The sequence below is a fragment of the Euleptes europaea genome, chromosome 6, assembly GCF_029931775.1.
Source record: "Euleptes europaea isolate rEulEur1 chromosome 6, rEulEur1.hap1, whole genome shotgun sequence".
Lineage (NCBI taxonomy): Eukaryota > Metazoa > Chordata > Lepidosauria > Squamata > Sphaerodactylidae > Euleptes > Euleptes europaea.
The window spans coordinates 57,189,798-57,208,758 of record NC_079317.1 but is presented as its reverse complement, the minus strand read 5'-3'; the positions used below and the strand labels follow the sequence as shown (position 1 = coordinate 57,208,758).

Sequence of the window (18,961 nt, the reverse complement as noted above, 5' to 3'; positions counted from 1 at the left end):
TCTTTATTAGGGGAGGGTTGCAGTCAACTCTTGAATGTGGCTGTCAGATTGTGTGGCCAGTGCTATTTCTGCAACTCAAGCCTTGTCTCATGTATAGGCAGGACCTGGAAGTGCGTGCTTCCAGTGTCTTTTGAAACCATCATGTGGAACACCTTAATAAGGGTGCTACTGTTGGCCTAAGCAAAACATTTCTGCAAATCTGTTAAGACTTCATGATGCAGTGACTGGGTGCAAGAGCTTGGTGGTGGAGTAAGAGATTGCTATTATCATACAAGTTTATTTGTGCATATTTTTTGTTTGCAGTGGGTCTAATTGCATCAGTGTTGATATCAGATTGTAATCTAATGTCCAAAAACTCAGAGTTATCTCACAAGAAAACAGTTCCATGGAAATGATGGAAATTCTAATAGCCTGGTCAATTTCAAGACTGCTGGTTTACCATCATCAAACAATTGCTTGGGTATCTCTGTGTGTAAATATAAATGGGCAACTGAAGGAAAGAAGTCGGTTGATGTGAATGAGTCAGAGACTTTGGAGTAACATTACTTCAGAAGTCTATAAAGTATGCCTTTTCCATTTTGCTTTGGATTGGTTAGTTCAGGTAGAAGAATCAGTGAGAAACATCAAAAAGATCAGCTGTTCTCAGGACATTGGTATTTATAGAACTAATTGTGAGCCTTTAGTTCTGCCAGAAATTAACCCTCTACGAAGAATCCCATCCCCAGTTACTCAAGCATAGAAGAGTCTAATGTGGCAGCATTACTTCCATAATTATAGCAGCTGGAAAGGATCTTTTCCCTTTTGTAAAATGATGGTATCGCTTGGCTTCACTAATATCATCTTGGACCTTGCATGTCTCTTTCGAATACTCACAGATGTGATTGTACAAAGGTCACTAATTCTTTTGAAGGTTGATAATATCACAGTGACTTACTGTAAGCCTGAATGGGGTAATGGGCAACCGTTCAAGCATGTGTGGCAAGCTGTTATTAATGCCCATAGATCAGATTTTACCTGGGGAGAGCCTGGAGCTGGAGGAAGTTGCTAATCCAGTGTCTAGTCTAAGTTATGTGTTGTCAGTAACCACTGCCTGCTTTTTTGCAGTAGGTGTCAATCTGGATACAGCTGCTCTCCCCGCACTCAGATGAATGCTGGCCATTGCCATAGTTCAGCACATGGTGCAACATTGTCATTACCGTTATGTCCTGCTTCTCCCATTTTTCTTTTGTGTTTACAAACTACAGAGAGTTGGCAAATGGCTTCACAGTGTTCTTAGCTGGTCTTTTATAAGCCTTTAGCAGAGGCTAGACTTAAGGCACCAAGTACAAGCAGTGCATGTAGCTTCATGCTAAGTGCATTGACATTTTTGGATAAGGGAAGCAAGTAGCTTAGGTTTTTGAAATGCTTAGTCCCTTTTGCCAGATAGAAAAGAAATTGCAGCCCTGGAGATTATTAATAAAAAAAATATGCCCCCTTCCACTGCAGCATGCTGAGTAACTGGCTCAGCCTTATGAAATGGGTTGTGCTACTTTCACCTCATCATTTCTAGCTGCGTTGCTGGAGTGCACTAAAAACAGTAAGAAAAATGCACTAATAAAGGGGAGAGCCACTTTGGAGCCTTCTGTAGTGTTTTGTGTGAGCTCTCCCACCTCTCAATAGGAAGCCTTTAATAAGCATTTTCCTAAATTATGTGGCATGTGAAATGAGGATTTTTACCCTGTTCTCACAACAAACAGCCACCTCATATGAGGATTGGGCTTTTTTTTGGGGGGGGGTGCATTCCACAGCCTTTGTACCTTTGCTGGTTACTGATTGATGTTTCTGTACTATGTTCCCTTTAATTTTGCAATAAACCAACAAGGAGGCTGAGCCCACAAGTTTACAGAGAATGGCTTATTTACTTAACCAGATTTACAAGGATGACAGAGTCAGAGTTAGTCGTTTCAGTGTGGTCCTGAGGAGGGCAGAAGATGTGTTTGAGAAAATGTACTATAAAAATAGCTTGCTTATTTTTCCGAACAGAGACAGTTGTAATTCAGTTTCTGGGACAGCTCTCTCCTAGAGTCTTCAAGGGCTACATATATTTTTTAAAGGTATGCACTAAAGCCAACACAATTTATATTAGTGCCTGAAATTAAGTACCTTCAGTTACTGATTTTTCCATTGTTCTCCCAAAAAGCTGGTAGTTGAATGCACATTTCATCTATTTTTATTAAAATATTTATATCTCGCCTTTTCTCATGGTACAAGGCGGCTTACTAAAACCACAAATGATTCCCTCCCTCCAAAAGATGCCTCCAATTTACACCCCATTAAATGCCCCGGCAAATATAATGGCCTTGTAGCACCTCATAAAACTTTCTCCCTTTTTTGGTCAGGGGGCCTGTTCCACAAAGTGGAAACTCTGATGGAAAAGGTATGTACTGTAGTTGATGCCAGGTGGGCTGCCTTAAACTGGGGAACAGGCTGCACGTTGTCAGCCTGGAAGGGGCCATGGCTCAGTGGAAGATCATCTGCTTTGCATGCAGAAGGTCCCAGGTTCAATCCCTGGCATCTCCAGTTAAAGGGACTAGGCAGGTATGTGATGTGAAAGACCCCTGCCTGAGACCCTGGAGAGCCGTTGCCAGTCTGAGTAGACAATACTGACTTTGTTGGACCAAGGGTCTGATTCAGTATAAGGCAGCTTCATGTGTTCATGTGAGTACAGTAGATGGCACATGGGGCTATATGGGAGGAGATGGTCCCTTAGACATGAGGGTCCTGGGCTTTGAAAAACTTCAAAGGCCATACCCAGCACTTTGAATTGGACTCAGAAACAAACTAGCAGCCAGTGTAGCTGTTTTAAGATAGGCAAGATATGTCCCTGTGCACTAGCCCCTGACAGTATAGCTGCTGCATTGTGAACCAGCTGAAGTTTCCAGGTTGTTTTCAAGGGCTGCCCAACATAGCTGACAAAGGGCACTCTTGGCCGCTACACCAACCTGCTTTTCAAACAGCAAGACTGGATCCATGAGCTCTCACGCACAGAACAGATCAAGAAAATTAGGCTAATGTCCAAGATAAACTGCCTACAACAGAGGGATAATCATGTCTTCAAGCACAAGTACACAAAAATATATCTAAAGCAAGATGTTGTCTATCTGTGTTTCTATGAGAGAGAGAGAAAGAGAGAGAGAGAGAGAGAGAGAGAGAGAGAGAGAGAGAATTGAAGAGACAGATTGAAAAAGCCAAAGAGATGTGCTTTGGGGGATACTGAACCCTCCCTTGTCTGCCATCTTTCCCTCTGCATTTCTTTCCCCAAGCCCTTTTCTCTCAGCCAGGATCTATTCCAGCATAGAAGAAGAGTTGGTTTTTATATGCCGACTTTCTCCACCACTTAAGGAAGAATTAAACCGGCTTACAATCACCTTCCCTTCCCCCTCCCCACAACAGACACCCTGTGAGGTAGGTGGGGCTGAGAGAGCTCTAAGAGAACTGTGACTAGCCCAAGGTCACCCAGCTGGCTTCATGTGTAGGAGTGGGGAAACCAACCTAGTTCACCAGATTAGCCTCCGCTGCTCACGTGGAGGAGTGGGGAATCAAACCCGGTTCTCCAGATTACAGTCCACCTTTCCAAACCACCGTTCTTAACCACTACACCACGCTGACTAGGAGTCATGGTGAGAGATAAAGGACTTCAGAGGGTAAGACAAGTAGTCATGATTTGGGCAGATTCATGTTTAAAGACTGTTGCCATGACAAACAGTTTGGGCTAGAGTAGCGTGATGTTTGGATCTTGAAGAGAAACAGTTGTAGGATGCAGGAATGCACACTGAGAATCAGTAAGTGGCACAAGTACAAAGTCAGCTGAAAGACCTTGTGGCTTCCCTATCTCTGGCAGAAAGAGGAGATCTGAACAAATTTAATGCTGTACAATACAGCAACATTTGTATTATTGAACACAGTGTGTTTAGTAAGAGTATAACATACAAAATCTTCATCTTCCAAACTCAGGGACAGGTGTGTATAGTTTGCTTGTTGCTGTTGCAGCTTCCAATACAAGGCAGTGGCAGCAGGGCTTCTACATGGCAAGTTTTTCCAGGAGCTTTTCTGTCCCAGTCCCCCAGCAAAGCTATTCCCCCCCTCCACATACCACCAATATTTTAAACTTTTTTTTCAACATTGGAAATTGAATATTGTTACATTGTCATAATATTAGAACAATTTGTGCATCAGGTTCTCTGAATTCCCAGTTAAAAAAACACAAAAGTACCGGTAAGTCTCTGGACCCTTTTGTTGCAGAGGTTATGCCTTTCCCCTTACATCCCCGCAACAACAGGGGCTAAAGACTTACTTCTAAAAAATGAAAGCTGGGATTTCATATAAGCTGGAGCACAGATTGTTATAATGATCTTCAGTTTCCAGTTTAATAACACAAAATGGTGACAGGAAAGGAAATGGGCCACCAGCAAGGGCAGAGGCAGGGGAAATGGTTGTCATGTGGGCAAGGTCAGGAAAATTTGTACTTTCCTTCCCACGTGGCAGCTATCCAGGCTTTGCTGCCGTCTTTCCCAGAAGATGTATATGATTCTGGCTGGGCTGCTGTGCCTGATCCGCACTTCTTCAACCTGCATCAGAACCCCCTGAGGCAATTGGGGTTTGACCTCGCCCACCCTTCCCTTGGCGCTTCATGAAATGGGTAGAAATTGTTTCTGTGCCTTCTCCTGAGGTCTTCTGCTAATCTCCATCCAATCTCCTTCCTGTGCTCCACAGCCAAAGAATATTTGTGGGTTCTTGAATGATCTGAGGAGATCAGAGATGTGTCGTGCTCAATCTTGTCCAACTGAAAGGCAGGAGAAGCCGCTGCCTCATCAGCAGGGAGTGCTGCCAAGAATGGCTGCTGTGGCCGTCAGCGCTCCTCTTCAGCTGGTGGGTTGTGTGAAGTGCAGTTCTGTGTGAGCTACTGAACACACACACACACACACACACACACACACACACCGTCTGTGCCTTTTTGCCAGTCTTGTGATTGTACGTGTTTTCTTTGGAAGTTGACAGAATCAGCCCTTGCAGTGAAATGGGCTGTGTCCTTTGGCTTTTAAAAATAAAATATTAAATGCAATGTGGTTTATAAAAATGCCATAAACAACACAGAAGCTGGCATAATACAAAGTTTGTATTGGAATAGAAATTACTACACACTCACAGATTCTTTTGAAAATTGGGAATAATGTAGCCAGTGAGTACATCTGCCAATAAAAACTTTCTATCATGCCATAGTATGGAAATGTGTGCACGCACATGTATCTTAATCTGAAATTTATCCTGTTCCTTGCCTTCACTTCTGTTTCTCTTGGTTCTTTGCTCTCATTTCTATCTCCATGGACATATGCTTTGTAATTTTGATTCTGGGATTAACATACCAGTGTCAGTTGAATAATTTCTGGTTTTGTACCTATTTGCCCAGTTCTATTTGTGAGGATTGTTGTTATTATAATATTGGGCTTATTATAGTACTGCTTGGAAGTCTGGATATTGAACTCCTCTCATTTGTGTCAGGTCCTCTGGAAGTCGTCCAAGCTGTGTATGTGTTTATGCACAAGAGTCTTCCAAGTGTTGACAGCAGCAGAAACATGCTTCAACCATGAAAATCTCTGTTACCTTTTAGACCTCTGATGTGGTATAGCAGGAAAGTTCATCAGCTTCTTAACTGACTCCTGAGATTCTCAAAGGAGCATGGAAGTAGAAAAATGCAAGCCTGAGCATGTACACAGGTTCCCCCTTGCCTTTGTTCAGTGGTCAGTATTTTTATTACCAACTGTTGAGTAAACTTTGCATGCATGGGGCCAGACATATGTGACAATTTCTTTAAGTCTTGCTTAGAGAGATGGTCCAGATACCTTCGTTCCTATGATAGTGCATGGTCATGAGCTCCCTGCACATTCACAGAAGCCTTTGTGTGGCATAGGGTTGCCAGGCTAGAATCACGACAGATCTCCAGACTTCAGTTATTAGTTCTCTTGAAGGAAACGGTAGCTCTAGATGGTGGACTGTATGATACATCTAAGATTCAAGGATAAATGGAAATCTTAGAGTGATATCGAATCTTCTGAGCTCCTTCCCCTCCGCAAGGCATGACCTCCTACTCTCTAGAAATTTCCTAAACTGACATTGCCGGTGCTACAGTCAGAAAGCTGTGTGGTGAAGATTAGGTTCTCCTTGCCTCCCCCCACAGTCCCCATTGCCTTGTGTAGGAGATGAAGGAAACTCCACATGTGTCAAGCAGGTACAACATCTATCCCCTGATTCATTGTGTTCAGAGGCTCTGCAAATGCATAGCAAAGCCCAGCTCCCTCCAGGAGCCTGAAGAGCTCCATTATGGATTTCTGTAAGTCACTGGAAAAGTGGGCGGATGTGAGTAAGGTGCAATTCAACAAGGATAAGTGCAGAATTCTGCATCTGGGTAACAAAAATGAGAAACACCCATACTGGATGGGGGATATACTTCTGGGCAGCAATGTGTGTCAACAAGATCTTAGGGTACGGGTGGACTGTAAGCTAAATATGAGCAGCCAGTGTGATACAGTGGCCAAAAGGGCTAATGTGACCTTGGGGTGTATCAACAGAAGCATAACATCCAAATTGCAAGTTGTCATAGTCCCGCTGTACACCACATTGATCAGGCCTCACCTGGAGTACTGTGGGCAGTTCTGGAGCCTCACTTCAAAAAGGATGTGGACAGAGCAGAGCAGGAGCAGAGGAGAGTGATGAGGATGATCAGGGGCCTGGAGACCAAGTCCTCTGAGGAAAGGCTGAGGGAGTTGGGAATGTTTAATTTGCAAAATAGAGGTTGAGGGGGGACATGATTGCTCTCTTTAAGTATTGGAAAGGCTGTCAATTAGACGGTAGGGAGCAGTTCTTGTTGGCAGCAGAGGATAGGACTCGCAATAATGGGTTTAAATTACGGGCAGAAAGGTACCGGCCGGATATTAGGAAAAACATTTTTACAGTAAGAGTTATTCAGCAATGGAATCAGCTGCCTAGGGAGGTAGTGAGCTCCCCCTCACTGGCAGTCTTCAAGCAGCATTGGATGAACACTTGTCAGGGATACTTTAGGCTGATCCTGCATTGAGCAGGGAGTTGGACTAGATGGCCTGTATGGCCCCTTCCAACTCTATGATTCTGTGATCTTGAAGATGGGGATTCAAACCCTGCTCTCCCAAACCCTACTCTGAAGCTCTGTTACACCACACTGGCTTTCATAGGGTGGCTGCTGTTGAAGAGTAGCAAGCAGCCAGGCCTAATTAAGTCATGCAAGTTGGGTGGTATCAAGTCATCCAGAGGTTGCTTCCAGGCCTAGGGTTGCCAATCTGCAGGTGGGACCTGGAGATCTCTCAGAATTACAGCTGAACTCCAGACGAGAGAGATCTGTCCCCCTGGAGAAGATAACTGCTTTGGAGGGTAGACTCTATGGCATTATATTCAGCTGAGGCCTCTTCCTTCCCCAAACCCTGCCTTCTGTACCACATAATCTCCAGTAATTTCCCAACCTAGGGCTGGCAACTCTAGTCAGGCCTGGCCCCAAGGTGCCCTCCCTCAAAGACCAAAATAAGCCTGGAAAGGGCTCTGCCCCCTGCCCCAGCTTTTACTGTCAGAACCAAGCCTTGGAATGCTGTGGTTGCCTAGCACCCTCCACTGACGAAATCCGTTGCTTAAGGCTACAGATACTCCTTATCATTTTTGGGGTTTTTTTGTTTGTTTTTTTAAACTGCAATGATTTTTTTTTAGATTTCACATTTTTCTGCAAAACTGGGGCCCTTTTTAGCCACAAAGAAAGATCTTTCTTGCCTACTCACAGCTCCAGTCACCGGATTTGAATATCCACAGATTTAGCCAACTTCGCTATTAGACTGTAAGATATGCATGTTTCATATTAAACTCATGAATTGTATTATGGCTATTTGTGTTGTTGATTTCAGTACCTATCTTTTCATCTAGGACAGGCTGGAGTTCCATATTTTCCACATGTTAATCCAAATATTCAATAGGCTAAGTGACAGTAGAAATAAAATAATAGTAGAAATAAAATGGATCCAAGAGTGGGCTAAGTGTCTACGTATGTCATTAGGAATTCTTCAACTGGTTGAATAACTTATCTGTAATCTGTTGGAACACTGAATACATTTATTTTATTTTTACAATGTACTAAAACTAGGATTACTACATTTCTAGTCCACTTTCTCAGTGAGACTCAAAGCAGATTAAATTGATACAATCCATGTGATGAGATGTCTAATAGTCAATGTACTAAAACTAAAGGTAAAGGTCCCCTGTGCAAGCACCGGGTCATTCCTGACCCATGGGGTGATGTCACATCCCAACGTTTACTAGGCAGACTTTGTTTTCGGGGTGGTTTGCCAGTGCCTTCCCCAGTCATCTTCCCTTTACCCCCAGCAAGCTGGGTACTCATTTCACTGACCTCGGAAGGATGAAAGGCTGAATCAACCTTCAGCCGACTACCTGAAACCAACTTCCGTTGGGATCGAACTCAGGTTGTGAGCAGAGCTTGGACTGCAGTACTGCAGCTTACCACAGAAATCTCAACAAACATACTTTATTAGACATGAGTGCAGATGCAATGCAGAAAAATGGTATTATACCAGTAGAAAATAATTCAGTGACAACAGGATAGTATGTGCAGCAAACAGATAATGTGTCCTGCATACAGTGGTATAGTCCGCAGGCCCTTTCTCTTTCTGACCCATTCTAGTAGTATAGCCTTAGGAACTTCATAGAAAGGCTTTCTTGAACAACTCCATTTTACATAGTTTGAGGAATGATAGAAGTGTGACCTCCTCAGGCAGGACATTTCACAAGGTGTGGGCCACAACAAAGAACACAGGTGTCCAGATGGTTGTTTATATTGCCCCTTTGCAGGGGGGAACCCACAGAAGGCCCTGAACAGATGAGTGAAAATGTTGTGGCAGAACATAGGAAGAGAGGTGATCCTGCAGATTTGAGCATCCAAGGCCATGATGGGCTTTGTATGTAATAGTCAGTACCTTGAACTGAATGGATAAACTGATGGGCAGCCAATGGAGTAACTATAGAATGTGTGCTCTGCCTAGCTCCTGTCTATGTGGTTTGATTTTAATAGGGACTAGACAATGCTGTTAAGGATTTTTTTTGCCCTTGTTTGTCTTAGTGAAGGGAAACTATCACTATTGTGTCTTGTTCATGGTTGCCAGGCATTCCACCTTTTCCAGGCAACCATGCTTATTAACCTACAATACTTCATACATTATTCTCTTTCTCATCTGACTCACCAAGTTCATCGTCATGGCTTCTGTGCAGTCCCACATGGGAACTGTGCTTCCACAGGCCAGCCGCAGAGATCTTCTAGCAAGCTTTTAGCGAGGTATAGCTCTTTAAAAGCGCTCATCCCCCTCCCCTCACTCCGTGTCTCCAAGCCCAACGGCTCTTCCCGCCCAAAGGGACACGTGACGAGGGGGAGGGGCAGTGCTCTTCCCTCAGTTCTTTGCTGCTGTGGAGTTAGGACGCGAAATTGAGCTTTGCGAGTTTTCTTCAAGACTCGGTGAGGTAAAATTTTCTGAAAATTACATGGCTCTCTTCAAAAAGTGCCGCGCGTGCGGCTCCAAGATGGCTCAGTGCGATGAGCAGGATGATTGCCTGTTTTGTCTTGGTCAGGGCCATATTCCGTCGACTTGCAAGGCCTGTAGCCTATTTACTATGAAGGCTAGGCAAGAGAGGGCCTCTCGGCTGAAGGCCTCCCTCTGGGAGAAAACGCTTAAGGCCCTGGATAAATCCACCTAACCTTCCAGACCCAAGGCTCCTTTGGTGGTTTCCATCCCTGCGACCGAACCGGGTCCCACTAAGAAGAAGGCTTCGGAGAAGCGGGCGACGTCCGAGCCGTCTGGAAAAAAGTCCAAGAAAAAGTCTAAACACCTTTCGCCGCCGAAACAAAAATCGGCGCCGAAAAGGGATAAGGGCGATAAATCGCCGTCGACTCGGGGGATCGATGTTGTGGAAGCTGTATCGGCCTCTTCCCCCCATCGGAGTCGAGCCCCGTCAAGGTCGCCTCTGAAAGGCAACCGGAGGCATCGTTTGAAATCGCCCCGTCGTCAGGAGTCGACGCCTGGTGTGTCTCCTCAACGTCATGACTCGGAGTCGAGAGGTCGTTCGCCTCCGAGGTCTCCTCGACGTCGGTTGTCAGATCCGGGCGCTCCGCGCTCTCCTCGGGGGGTCGATGCTTGCTTTTCATCATCGGAAGACGAGGCGCTGGAGGTTCCGTTGCCTGAGTTGGGGCTTGCTGTGGGAGCTGCCCCCGTTCCTGCCCCGTATGCTCCGTGGGCACACCACCACTATCAGCATTCGTCGTGTTGGCCGCCGTATCCTGCTCCTGAGTATAGCATATGTTCGCCTTCTGCCGGGGGATCCCGGCACCGACGTCAGCCTTCTCCCAGACCATCCTCGGCTCCGCAGATGTCTGCGCCAGACGTGAGCCATTTCAAACGGCTATTCCAGAAATGAAATCAGAAGGGCCATTAAACCAAACAAAAATCAGAAAACTCAGGAAAAACAATCTCCCATAGGAAAGGCATTCTTGCCATTTATTAAAGGAGTCACTGAGAGGATGAAGAAACTTTTGAAAAAACATAACCTACAAACAGTGCTTAAACCCACCAAGAAAATACAACAGATGCTACGATCAACAAAAGACAAAAGAGACCCCCTCACCTCTGCAGGAGTATACCGTATACCTTGCAGCTGTGTTTACATCGGGACCACAAAACGCAGCATACAAACAAGGATAAAAGAACATGAAAGATACTGCAGACTTGGCCAACCTGAGAAATCAGCAGTGGCTGAACATGGACTGACACAAACAGGACACAGGATCTTATTCCAAGACACTGAAAGACTGGACAATTCTACCAACTATTTTGTCAGATTGCACAGAGAAGCCATTGAAATTCATAAACATCAGCACAACTTTAACAGAAAAGAAGAGAATTTAAGAATGAATAAGGCTTGGCTTCCTGTCCTGAAAACCTCCAGACTAACAAAGACTACAGTCAACAATAGCCATGCAGATTAGCTTTGGATTGCACACATTATCAGATCACTTCAGGATACAATGGTTCCATATTAACATACCACACCCTCATTAGCACATTATCTTGATACTTATAAGACAATTATTAGCACATTACTTTGGATACTTTTTGCAGGACAATGATTCAGCTCAACCCAACCCCTTTCTGACTATATATTACTCTTCCTACACACTTGACACTGAGAGACACTGTCCTTCAGTGTTACTCCTCTGAAGATGCCTGCCACAGCTGCTGGCAAAACGTCAGGAAAGAAAATACCAAGACCACGGTTACACAGCCCGGATAACCTACGAGAACCAATGAACTCTGATCGTGAAAGCCTTCGACAATATTTTGTTCTTCCTAATGTTTAGCCGAAAACACTTTTGATTTAATTTCCACCCACTGGTTCTGGTCCGACCTTCTGGTCTAACCTTCAAGTACTTGAAGATGGTTATCATATCACCTCTCAGTCATCTCCTCTCCAAGCTAAACATACCGAGCTCCTTCATCCTTTCCTCCTAGGGCTTGGTCTCCAGACTCCTCACCCTCTTTGTTGCCCTCCTCTGGACAGATTCCAGCTTGACTATATCCTTCTTAAATTGCGGTGTTCAAAACTGAATACAATACTCTAGGTGAGGTCTAATTAGAGCAGAGTAAATCGATACCATCACTTCACGTGATCTGGACACTGGGTGGGTGGGTAAAGTGCCTTCAAGTCGCAGCCGACTTATGGCGACCCCTTTTTGGGGTTTTCATGGCAAGAGACTAACAGAGGTGGTTTGCCAGTGCCTTCCTCTGCACAGCAACCCTGGTATTCCTTGGTGGTCTCCCATCCAAATACTAACCCGGGCTGACCCTGCTTAGCTTCTGAGATCTGACGAGATCAGGCTAGCCTGGGCCATCCAGGTCAGGGTCATCTGGACACTATACTTCAGTTTATACAGCTCAGAATCACATTTGCCTTTTTAGCTACCACATCACACTGCTGACTCATGTTCAGTGAATGGTTTGCTAAGACCACTAGATCCTTTTGACCACTAGATCCTTTTCGCACATACTACTGTCAAGATAAGTCTCCACCATCCTGTAATTATGCATTTGATTTTTCCTACCTAAATGCAGAACTTTACATTTATCTTCATTGAAATTCATTTTATTAGTTTGAGCCCAGTTTTCCAGTCTGTCCAGATTATCCTGTATCCTGGCTCTGTCTTCTACTGTATTTGCTACCCATCCCAATTTAGTATCATCTGCAAATTTAATAAGTATCTCCTCTATTCCTTCACAGGGCCCAGGACAGATCCTGAGGCACTCCACTTGACACTCTTTTCCAAGAGAATGAGGAACCATTAACAAGCACTCTTTGGGTGCAATCTGTCAACCAGTTACAGATCAACAGTAGTAGGATCTAAACCACATTTTACCAACTTATCAACAAGAAAAATTGAGGGATATGCAGATGTGTAGGCAGGATAGAGCAGCAGGCAAAGGCATATAGGAAGAACAAACAGACCTGTAGCACAACTGTCAAGCCACAGCAAGACCAAAGCATATGACCTGGAATTATTTATCGCCAGACTTAATCTGGAGAGATCAAAAGCTTGGCCCCAGCCTAAAATTTCTGTGAATGGAAGATATTTCCAGCCATGGAGTGTGACTTCCCCTCCTGTTGTAGCCCCAAATCCCCAACCCTATGTGAATCCTTAGGAATAGCTTGTGTGTGGGGAGAGACAAAAGTCTGCCGCAGAAGGGAGGAATTGGTGAGAACTGCTGCCCCCATGTGCATGCAGAAACTTTAGGTGGGGTCCAACTTAATGGTTAGTTGTCAGAATGATGAATACACCTGCTTGGACCTGGGAAAGCAATACTGTACCCTTTTTTCTTTACTGTGCAGCCTAAAACAGCTCACCACAAGGAACATCAGAATCCTGAACGATAGAATCCCTGTCTTCAGTAAATAATATGGATGAAATGCTCCAAAACAGCCATTCATATAATTGAAGTGGATGGGGTAGTTTGGTTTTCAGGATAAGCATATCTTGAGCAATCAATATTATCTTACCTCAAGATCACTTCAAAACATACAAACTTACATTGATGAATTGTCCAAATTCTGCTCCATTGACCAGGTGCTAAATTTCAGCGATTCTAAGGTGTGCCAATTTAGGAAGCTCCTTTGGTATACCCATTTCCCTCTTCACCCTTACACTTCTTCCCTGTGTTCAAAACACACCACACATATACATCACATCTCATCCTGGTTCCTACACGTTTGCTCTGTCTACCACTCGTCTCTTTTGGTAATCCTGTGGGGTGCACATCCCACATTTGGAGAAATGTTAAACTGTGGCTATTTGTAGGGATGTTGCCTACAGGGCATGTCAATTCGCTTCTTCCCTCTAGCACTTGATAATAAACATGTTCGTAAATTCTCCTCTAATCTCTCTTTTCCTGGAACTGAAAAAATGCTTTCAAAGTTTGTTAGTTTAAGCAGCATTCATTTTTCCTCTTTACACCCCCAACAAAGACCCTTTCTCAGACCAGAGATATGAAGTGTAATGTGAAGCCCCTGAGTAATTTGAAAGGACTGTATTTGTTTTGCTTTCTGTAGCATCCTATTAAGCCGCTACTATAGTTGATCCAAATTTTCCAGGAAGGAGTTGAAATTGTTGAAAATTAGTGCAGGTGTTGAAGGTTGCCTGTCTATCTATACATTCCAGGTCTTGTCTAGGCTACTACTGTGTCTGTCTGGTAACTCTAATACACTTTCCTTCACCATGTCTGTTTGCAGGTTATCTTGACGAATCAGATTACCACGTGGCTGAGCGATGGCCTTGCTGTTCAGGCAGACCCGCCGTCTCCAGCTGATGACTTTTCCCTTTCTGAAGGTAAGCAATCCTTTTTATTACAGTTGAAACTTGATTCTGGGACAAATCTCCACTGCCACTTGCAAGTGTCTTGTTCATGTTTAAGGGGCAACATAAATGTAAGTTTCAGACCCAGTATAAAATATAGCTAGCGTTCAAAGCCCTTTTAAAATTTCTTAAAATTTGCATAGTGTAAGAGCAGGAGAATATCTGTTAGAAGGACTCTAAAGGAATGTTCATCCCACAGTTTCTTTGATCACATATCTAAAAAGATTACTGCGCACCTACTGACCTGCTGAATGAGAGCCATACCCTCCCACCTCACCACTGTTAGAGGCAAAAATACTCAACCAACTGACTATGTGTTATGAATCTGATTGGGAAAGTGGGTGCTGGTGGAGAGGGTGAATGGACTTAAAGGTTTCGTGTTGGGAGAGAATTCTCCAATCCCCACTCAGGTCACAAAATACTGCACGGTTGCATTTAAGATACGTCGTCTGAGAGTATCGTGTTAGCCTTGTCTCTAAATTTGTTCCTCGTAAGTTTAGCTTCTGTTTTATCTGGCAAATAGCCGCAAATATATTTTATTATTATTATGTGATGTTGTAAAACTCATGCATTGACTGTAACTATTAGCCATTCAGAAGAAAAGCAGCTTGGATCTCTTGGGGGGGGAAAGAACAAATATGTGGTTCCTGAATCAACTGTTTTGGTTTCAAATGTAGTGTAGCAAAGTACAGATCTGAATACTGTATCATGCTGTGGAAACCTGGTGTGAAGCTTGTTTTGTTTGAACACCTGCTTTCTGATAGAGGTATGGAAATGATGCAGTTGGGATATTTTCTGTCTAACCATGCACCTCTTATCAGTCCTGGATATGGTTACTATACTGATGTATGTCTGTTAGAGCTGTTACCTTTAAAGCATGCTTTTTGTAGAACAAGGAAGAAATGAAACTATGGAAGTCAGTGGCAGGATTAAAAACAACTTGGTGAGTTTAGTCACTTATCCATGATGTATTCATCTAAGCAATGCAACACGAGTAACAGGAAATAATAGTTAAAAATATAATCTGATAATAATAGTATAATAAAAAGCATTTGTGTAATGCTTTCAAGCATTCAGAGCACTTCACGAACTCTACCCTATTGCAGTCCTTACAATTATCTTGATTGAGTCTGAGGGTGACTTGCCTAAGGCCAACTAGTGAGTTTATGGCAAAGTGAGATTTGAATCTATAACTATTCCCTCATTAAAGATTCCTGAAAAAAATTAGCAAACATGGGCATATGCAGACGGGGATGAGAAAATGGTCCTGGAAAAGGACCTCACTCACCCCCAAAAGGAGAGAGGGAGAGGCAGCCTGGCTGCCCAGAAGCCACCTCTTTCCAAGCCTTGCACTGGGCTGGGCACCACCTCCCCCAGGCCGCACAGGCTTTGGGTGGGCCTGGTGCCACCTTGCCCAGGCCATATGGGCCTTGGGCCTGTTAGGCACACCATCTCCCTTGGGCCCTTTTCACCACCAGGCTAGTTTGGCCCAGGTCAGGGGAAGGAGGGCATTATCCCTCTGGGTTATAATGGCTAATCTGCCCCTGATCATGGGATAATCCTCTCTTAGATTACAAACTAGTTAAACAGGAATCAGACTAGGACAGGTCACACGATGGCTTGATTTTGATTTGTTGATTCATTCATAAATGATGAGTAAATGGGGGTGAGCAGTGAGGGAACCAAGTTTGCAGATGCTACTGCATTATTCAAACTGGTAAAAGCAATCAGGGATTGGGAAGAGCTGCAAAAATATCATTCCAAACTGGGTTTAAAATATGTTGATAATATAGCAAATGAAGCTTAGTGTATGCGTAAAGTTGTGCGCATTGGGGCAAAAACTCGTAACTTTAAATATACACCAATAGGGTTTGAACTGGTGTTGACTGACCAGCAAAGAGATTTTAGGCAGAGAGCTCAAGGAAAATGTTGACTCAGGGTGCAGCAGCATTGAAAAAAGGCACATTTTGTACTAGGAATTCTGTACTAGGCTTCTGGGGAACCTTGGTTGAGAAACGCTGGACTAGAGGGACCATTGGATCTGATCCAGCATGGATTCACAGGTTAATCTCTAAGGGTCAAACTTTAGGTGACATTGGAGTTCTGAGACTGGTACTCCTGGCAAGTCTTTCATACCTGAAAACCAACTGTATAAACATAAGAAGAACCTTGCTGGATCAGACCAATGGTCATACAGCAGCCAACCAGTTGCCCTGGTGGGCGGACAACACAGAGAGGCCTTCCCTTGAGGCTGCCTCCTAGCACTGGTATTCGGAAGTTTGCTGCAACTGCATATGGAGGTTCCATTTAGTCACCATGGTTGGTAGCCATCGATAGACGTACCTGTCTAATGCACCCTTGAATACCTGTACCTCTCACTACATCCACTGGCAGTGAATTCCACCATTACTAACTGAGCAAAATAGTATTTCCTTTTGTCTGTCCTGAATGTTTTGTGCATCAACTTCATTAGGTGCCCCTGAGCTGTATTCTGGGAGAGGGAGAAAAAGGACTTTCTCCATTCCATGGATAATTTTATGGGCCTCTGACATATCCTCCCTTAATTGTATTTTCTCTAAACTGAAAAGTCCCAGACTCTGTAATAGGGGTATGCAATCGGATATTGCCATTATTGTTTTGGCAGTATCCAGTAGTGTGAAAGGCACTCCTGGACTGAATGCAGTTCATTTTTTTAACAGATAGATGAAAAAATAGGTATACATGTAAAAATAATCCATTATATCTGGAAAATGTGCGTTTGTAAATACAGGAATTATGGAGGTACATGTTGAAATCTCTGTCACATGTACACATGTGTTACATACATTAGCCACTGTGAAATCTATAAAGTGGCCCTTAGACAGGCACCAAAACCAGATTGTTTGGGTGCCTTCCATTCCCCAAGATACTGTGTTTTAAACCGAGCTGTCTGACTGATATCTGCCCCATGCACAGCAGCTTACTAGGAGCAAGGTGTGAGCACTAGCCCCGTGACAATCCCATAAACAACATCCACAGACGAATAGTCCAAAAGAGAGCTGATTTATTGGAACATCTACAGGTTAACAGCAGCTGATATTCAAGATGGCACTAATGAGAACTAAGAGCATGGTACAGGGTATATATGAAATCAAAAGCAGTGGATGCCATGAGAACCCCCCTCCCCTTGAGGTAAGATTCACACAGAGTCCAGAGTCAAAACATAAGTTGGCAGTTGCTACAGTTGACCTTGGCCAGCACCTGCAGTAAGCATAAACATCTTCGGTCAGACCTCGCCTGGCATTTCCTGTACAGGCTAGGCCTGACATTCTGCCCCCCCAAAGCCCCCCCCCACTACTCGGGCGCTGGCTTGTGCTGGTAGGCAGCATGGAATTCACGGACCAGACGGGGAGCAGAAACATCACGTGAACGCACCCACTCATCTTGAGCAGAACTGAAGTGCTTCCAACGAACCAGATATTGGAGGGATCCACAATGGATACGCGAGTCCAAGATTTTGGCAACCATAAAATGCTCCTCCCCCCCCCCCACCATCACGGCACTTCGGGCGGTGGTTTGGGATGCCATTCTGAAGAGGGAACATGTGGTTTTAACAGACTGACATGGAACATGGGATGGATTCTCTTTAATGACTTTGGGAGAGAGAGTTCCACAGTGACTGGGTTGATAACGCGGGAAATAGGGAATGGACCCACAAACTTGGCACTGAGTTTGCCACACGGGCGTGTTGACCGTAGATTTTTGGTGGACATCCCCCACGCCGTAATCTTTACCCGGCGACCGGTGTTTTTCAGCCTGAGCTTTATACTTGCGTTTGGCACGTTCCAGATTTTTCATTAACCATGGCCAGGTTGTTTGAATCGTATGCACCCAGATAGCCACATCTCCACCTCCCTCCTCCCCAGATAAGTCAACAGAGCTAATGGGGCCAAAGTCCTGTTCATACACAGCCTGAAAAGGGCTAAATCCAGTGGACTGGTGCACAACATTATTGTAGGCATACTCAGCAAAAGACAACAGTTCTACCCAATCATGTTGGTGGTAATTGACATAACAACGTAAGTAGCATTCTAACACAGCATTTACCCGTTCTGTTTGGCCGTCAGTTTGGGGATGGAAGGTGGTTGACAGACCTTGTTCTACCCCAACTAACTTTAAGAAACCTTTCCAGAACTTAGCCACAAAACTACTTCCGGGGTCGCTGACCACCTTGCGCGGAAATCCATGTAGGCAGAAGACGTGCGTCACAAAAAGGTGGGCTAGTTTTGGGGCTGAAGGAATACCTGCGCAAGGTACCAGATGCACCTGTTTCGAGAACAGGTCCGTGATTACCCAGAGTACAGTTTTTCCCTTGCTGAGGGGTAGATCAGTCATAAAGTCCATAGCGATTACCTCCCAGGGTCTAGTGGGGGTTTCTAAAGGCTGTAACAGTCCAGGTGGCTTGCCTTGGGGTCTTATGGCAGCAGCACACACTGGGCAACTACAGACGAAAGAATCCACATCAGTCCACATGCCCGCCCGCCAAAATTGTCTCCTTAATAGATGTAAGGTTTTTAGAAATCCAAAGTGTCCCGCAGTTTTGGCTCCAAGGACCAAACGCAGAACCTCCCTCCACAGTCCCTTAGGTACATACAACTTAGAGTCTTTAAACCAGTAACCCCCCGTGTTCAATCAGAGACGTTGGCAGGGTGTTTGCAGAAAGTTCGGCTTGGCAACTGCAACAGAGGGATTCCTTAAAGGAATCGGTCAGTCCCTCCATGTCTGGCGCAGAGGGCACTGCGTAAGCAGGCTTCATTGCAGGACGAGAAGTCGATGCTGAGGGGGGGGGGTTTGGGCGGACGGCTGTACTTCGGGACTGGCATCTTGGGACTGTGTGGGGGGTGGAACCAGAGCCGGCGAAGGAGGTGTAGATGGCCTGACCGATGGGGTCAGGCTTAGGACTCCCCC

At 44.7% G+C, this 18,961-nt stretch overlaps 1 protein-coding gene across 1 annotated transcript in view; it reads left to right on the top strand.

The window, feature by feature from the left end:
- RAD51B (RAD51 paralog B) overlaps positions 1–18,961 on the top strand; it is a 365,924-nt gene that overhangs the window by 108,659 nt on the left and 238,304 nt on the right. Inside the window, exon 7 of the mRNA XM_056850833.1 lies at positions 13,891–13,987. Within this exon, the coding sequence (XP_056706811.1) occupies positions 13,891–13,987 (97 nt within the window). The remainder of the gene's footprint in view (positions 1–13,890; positions 13,988–18,961) is intronic.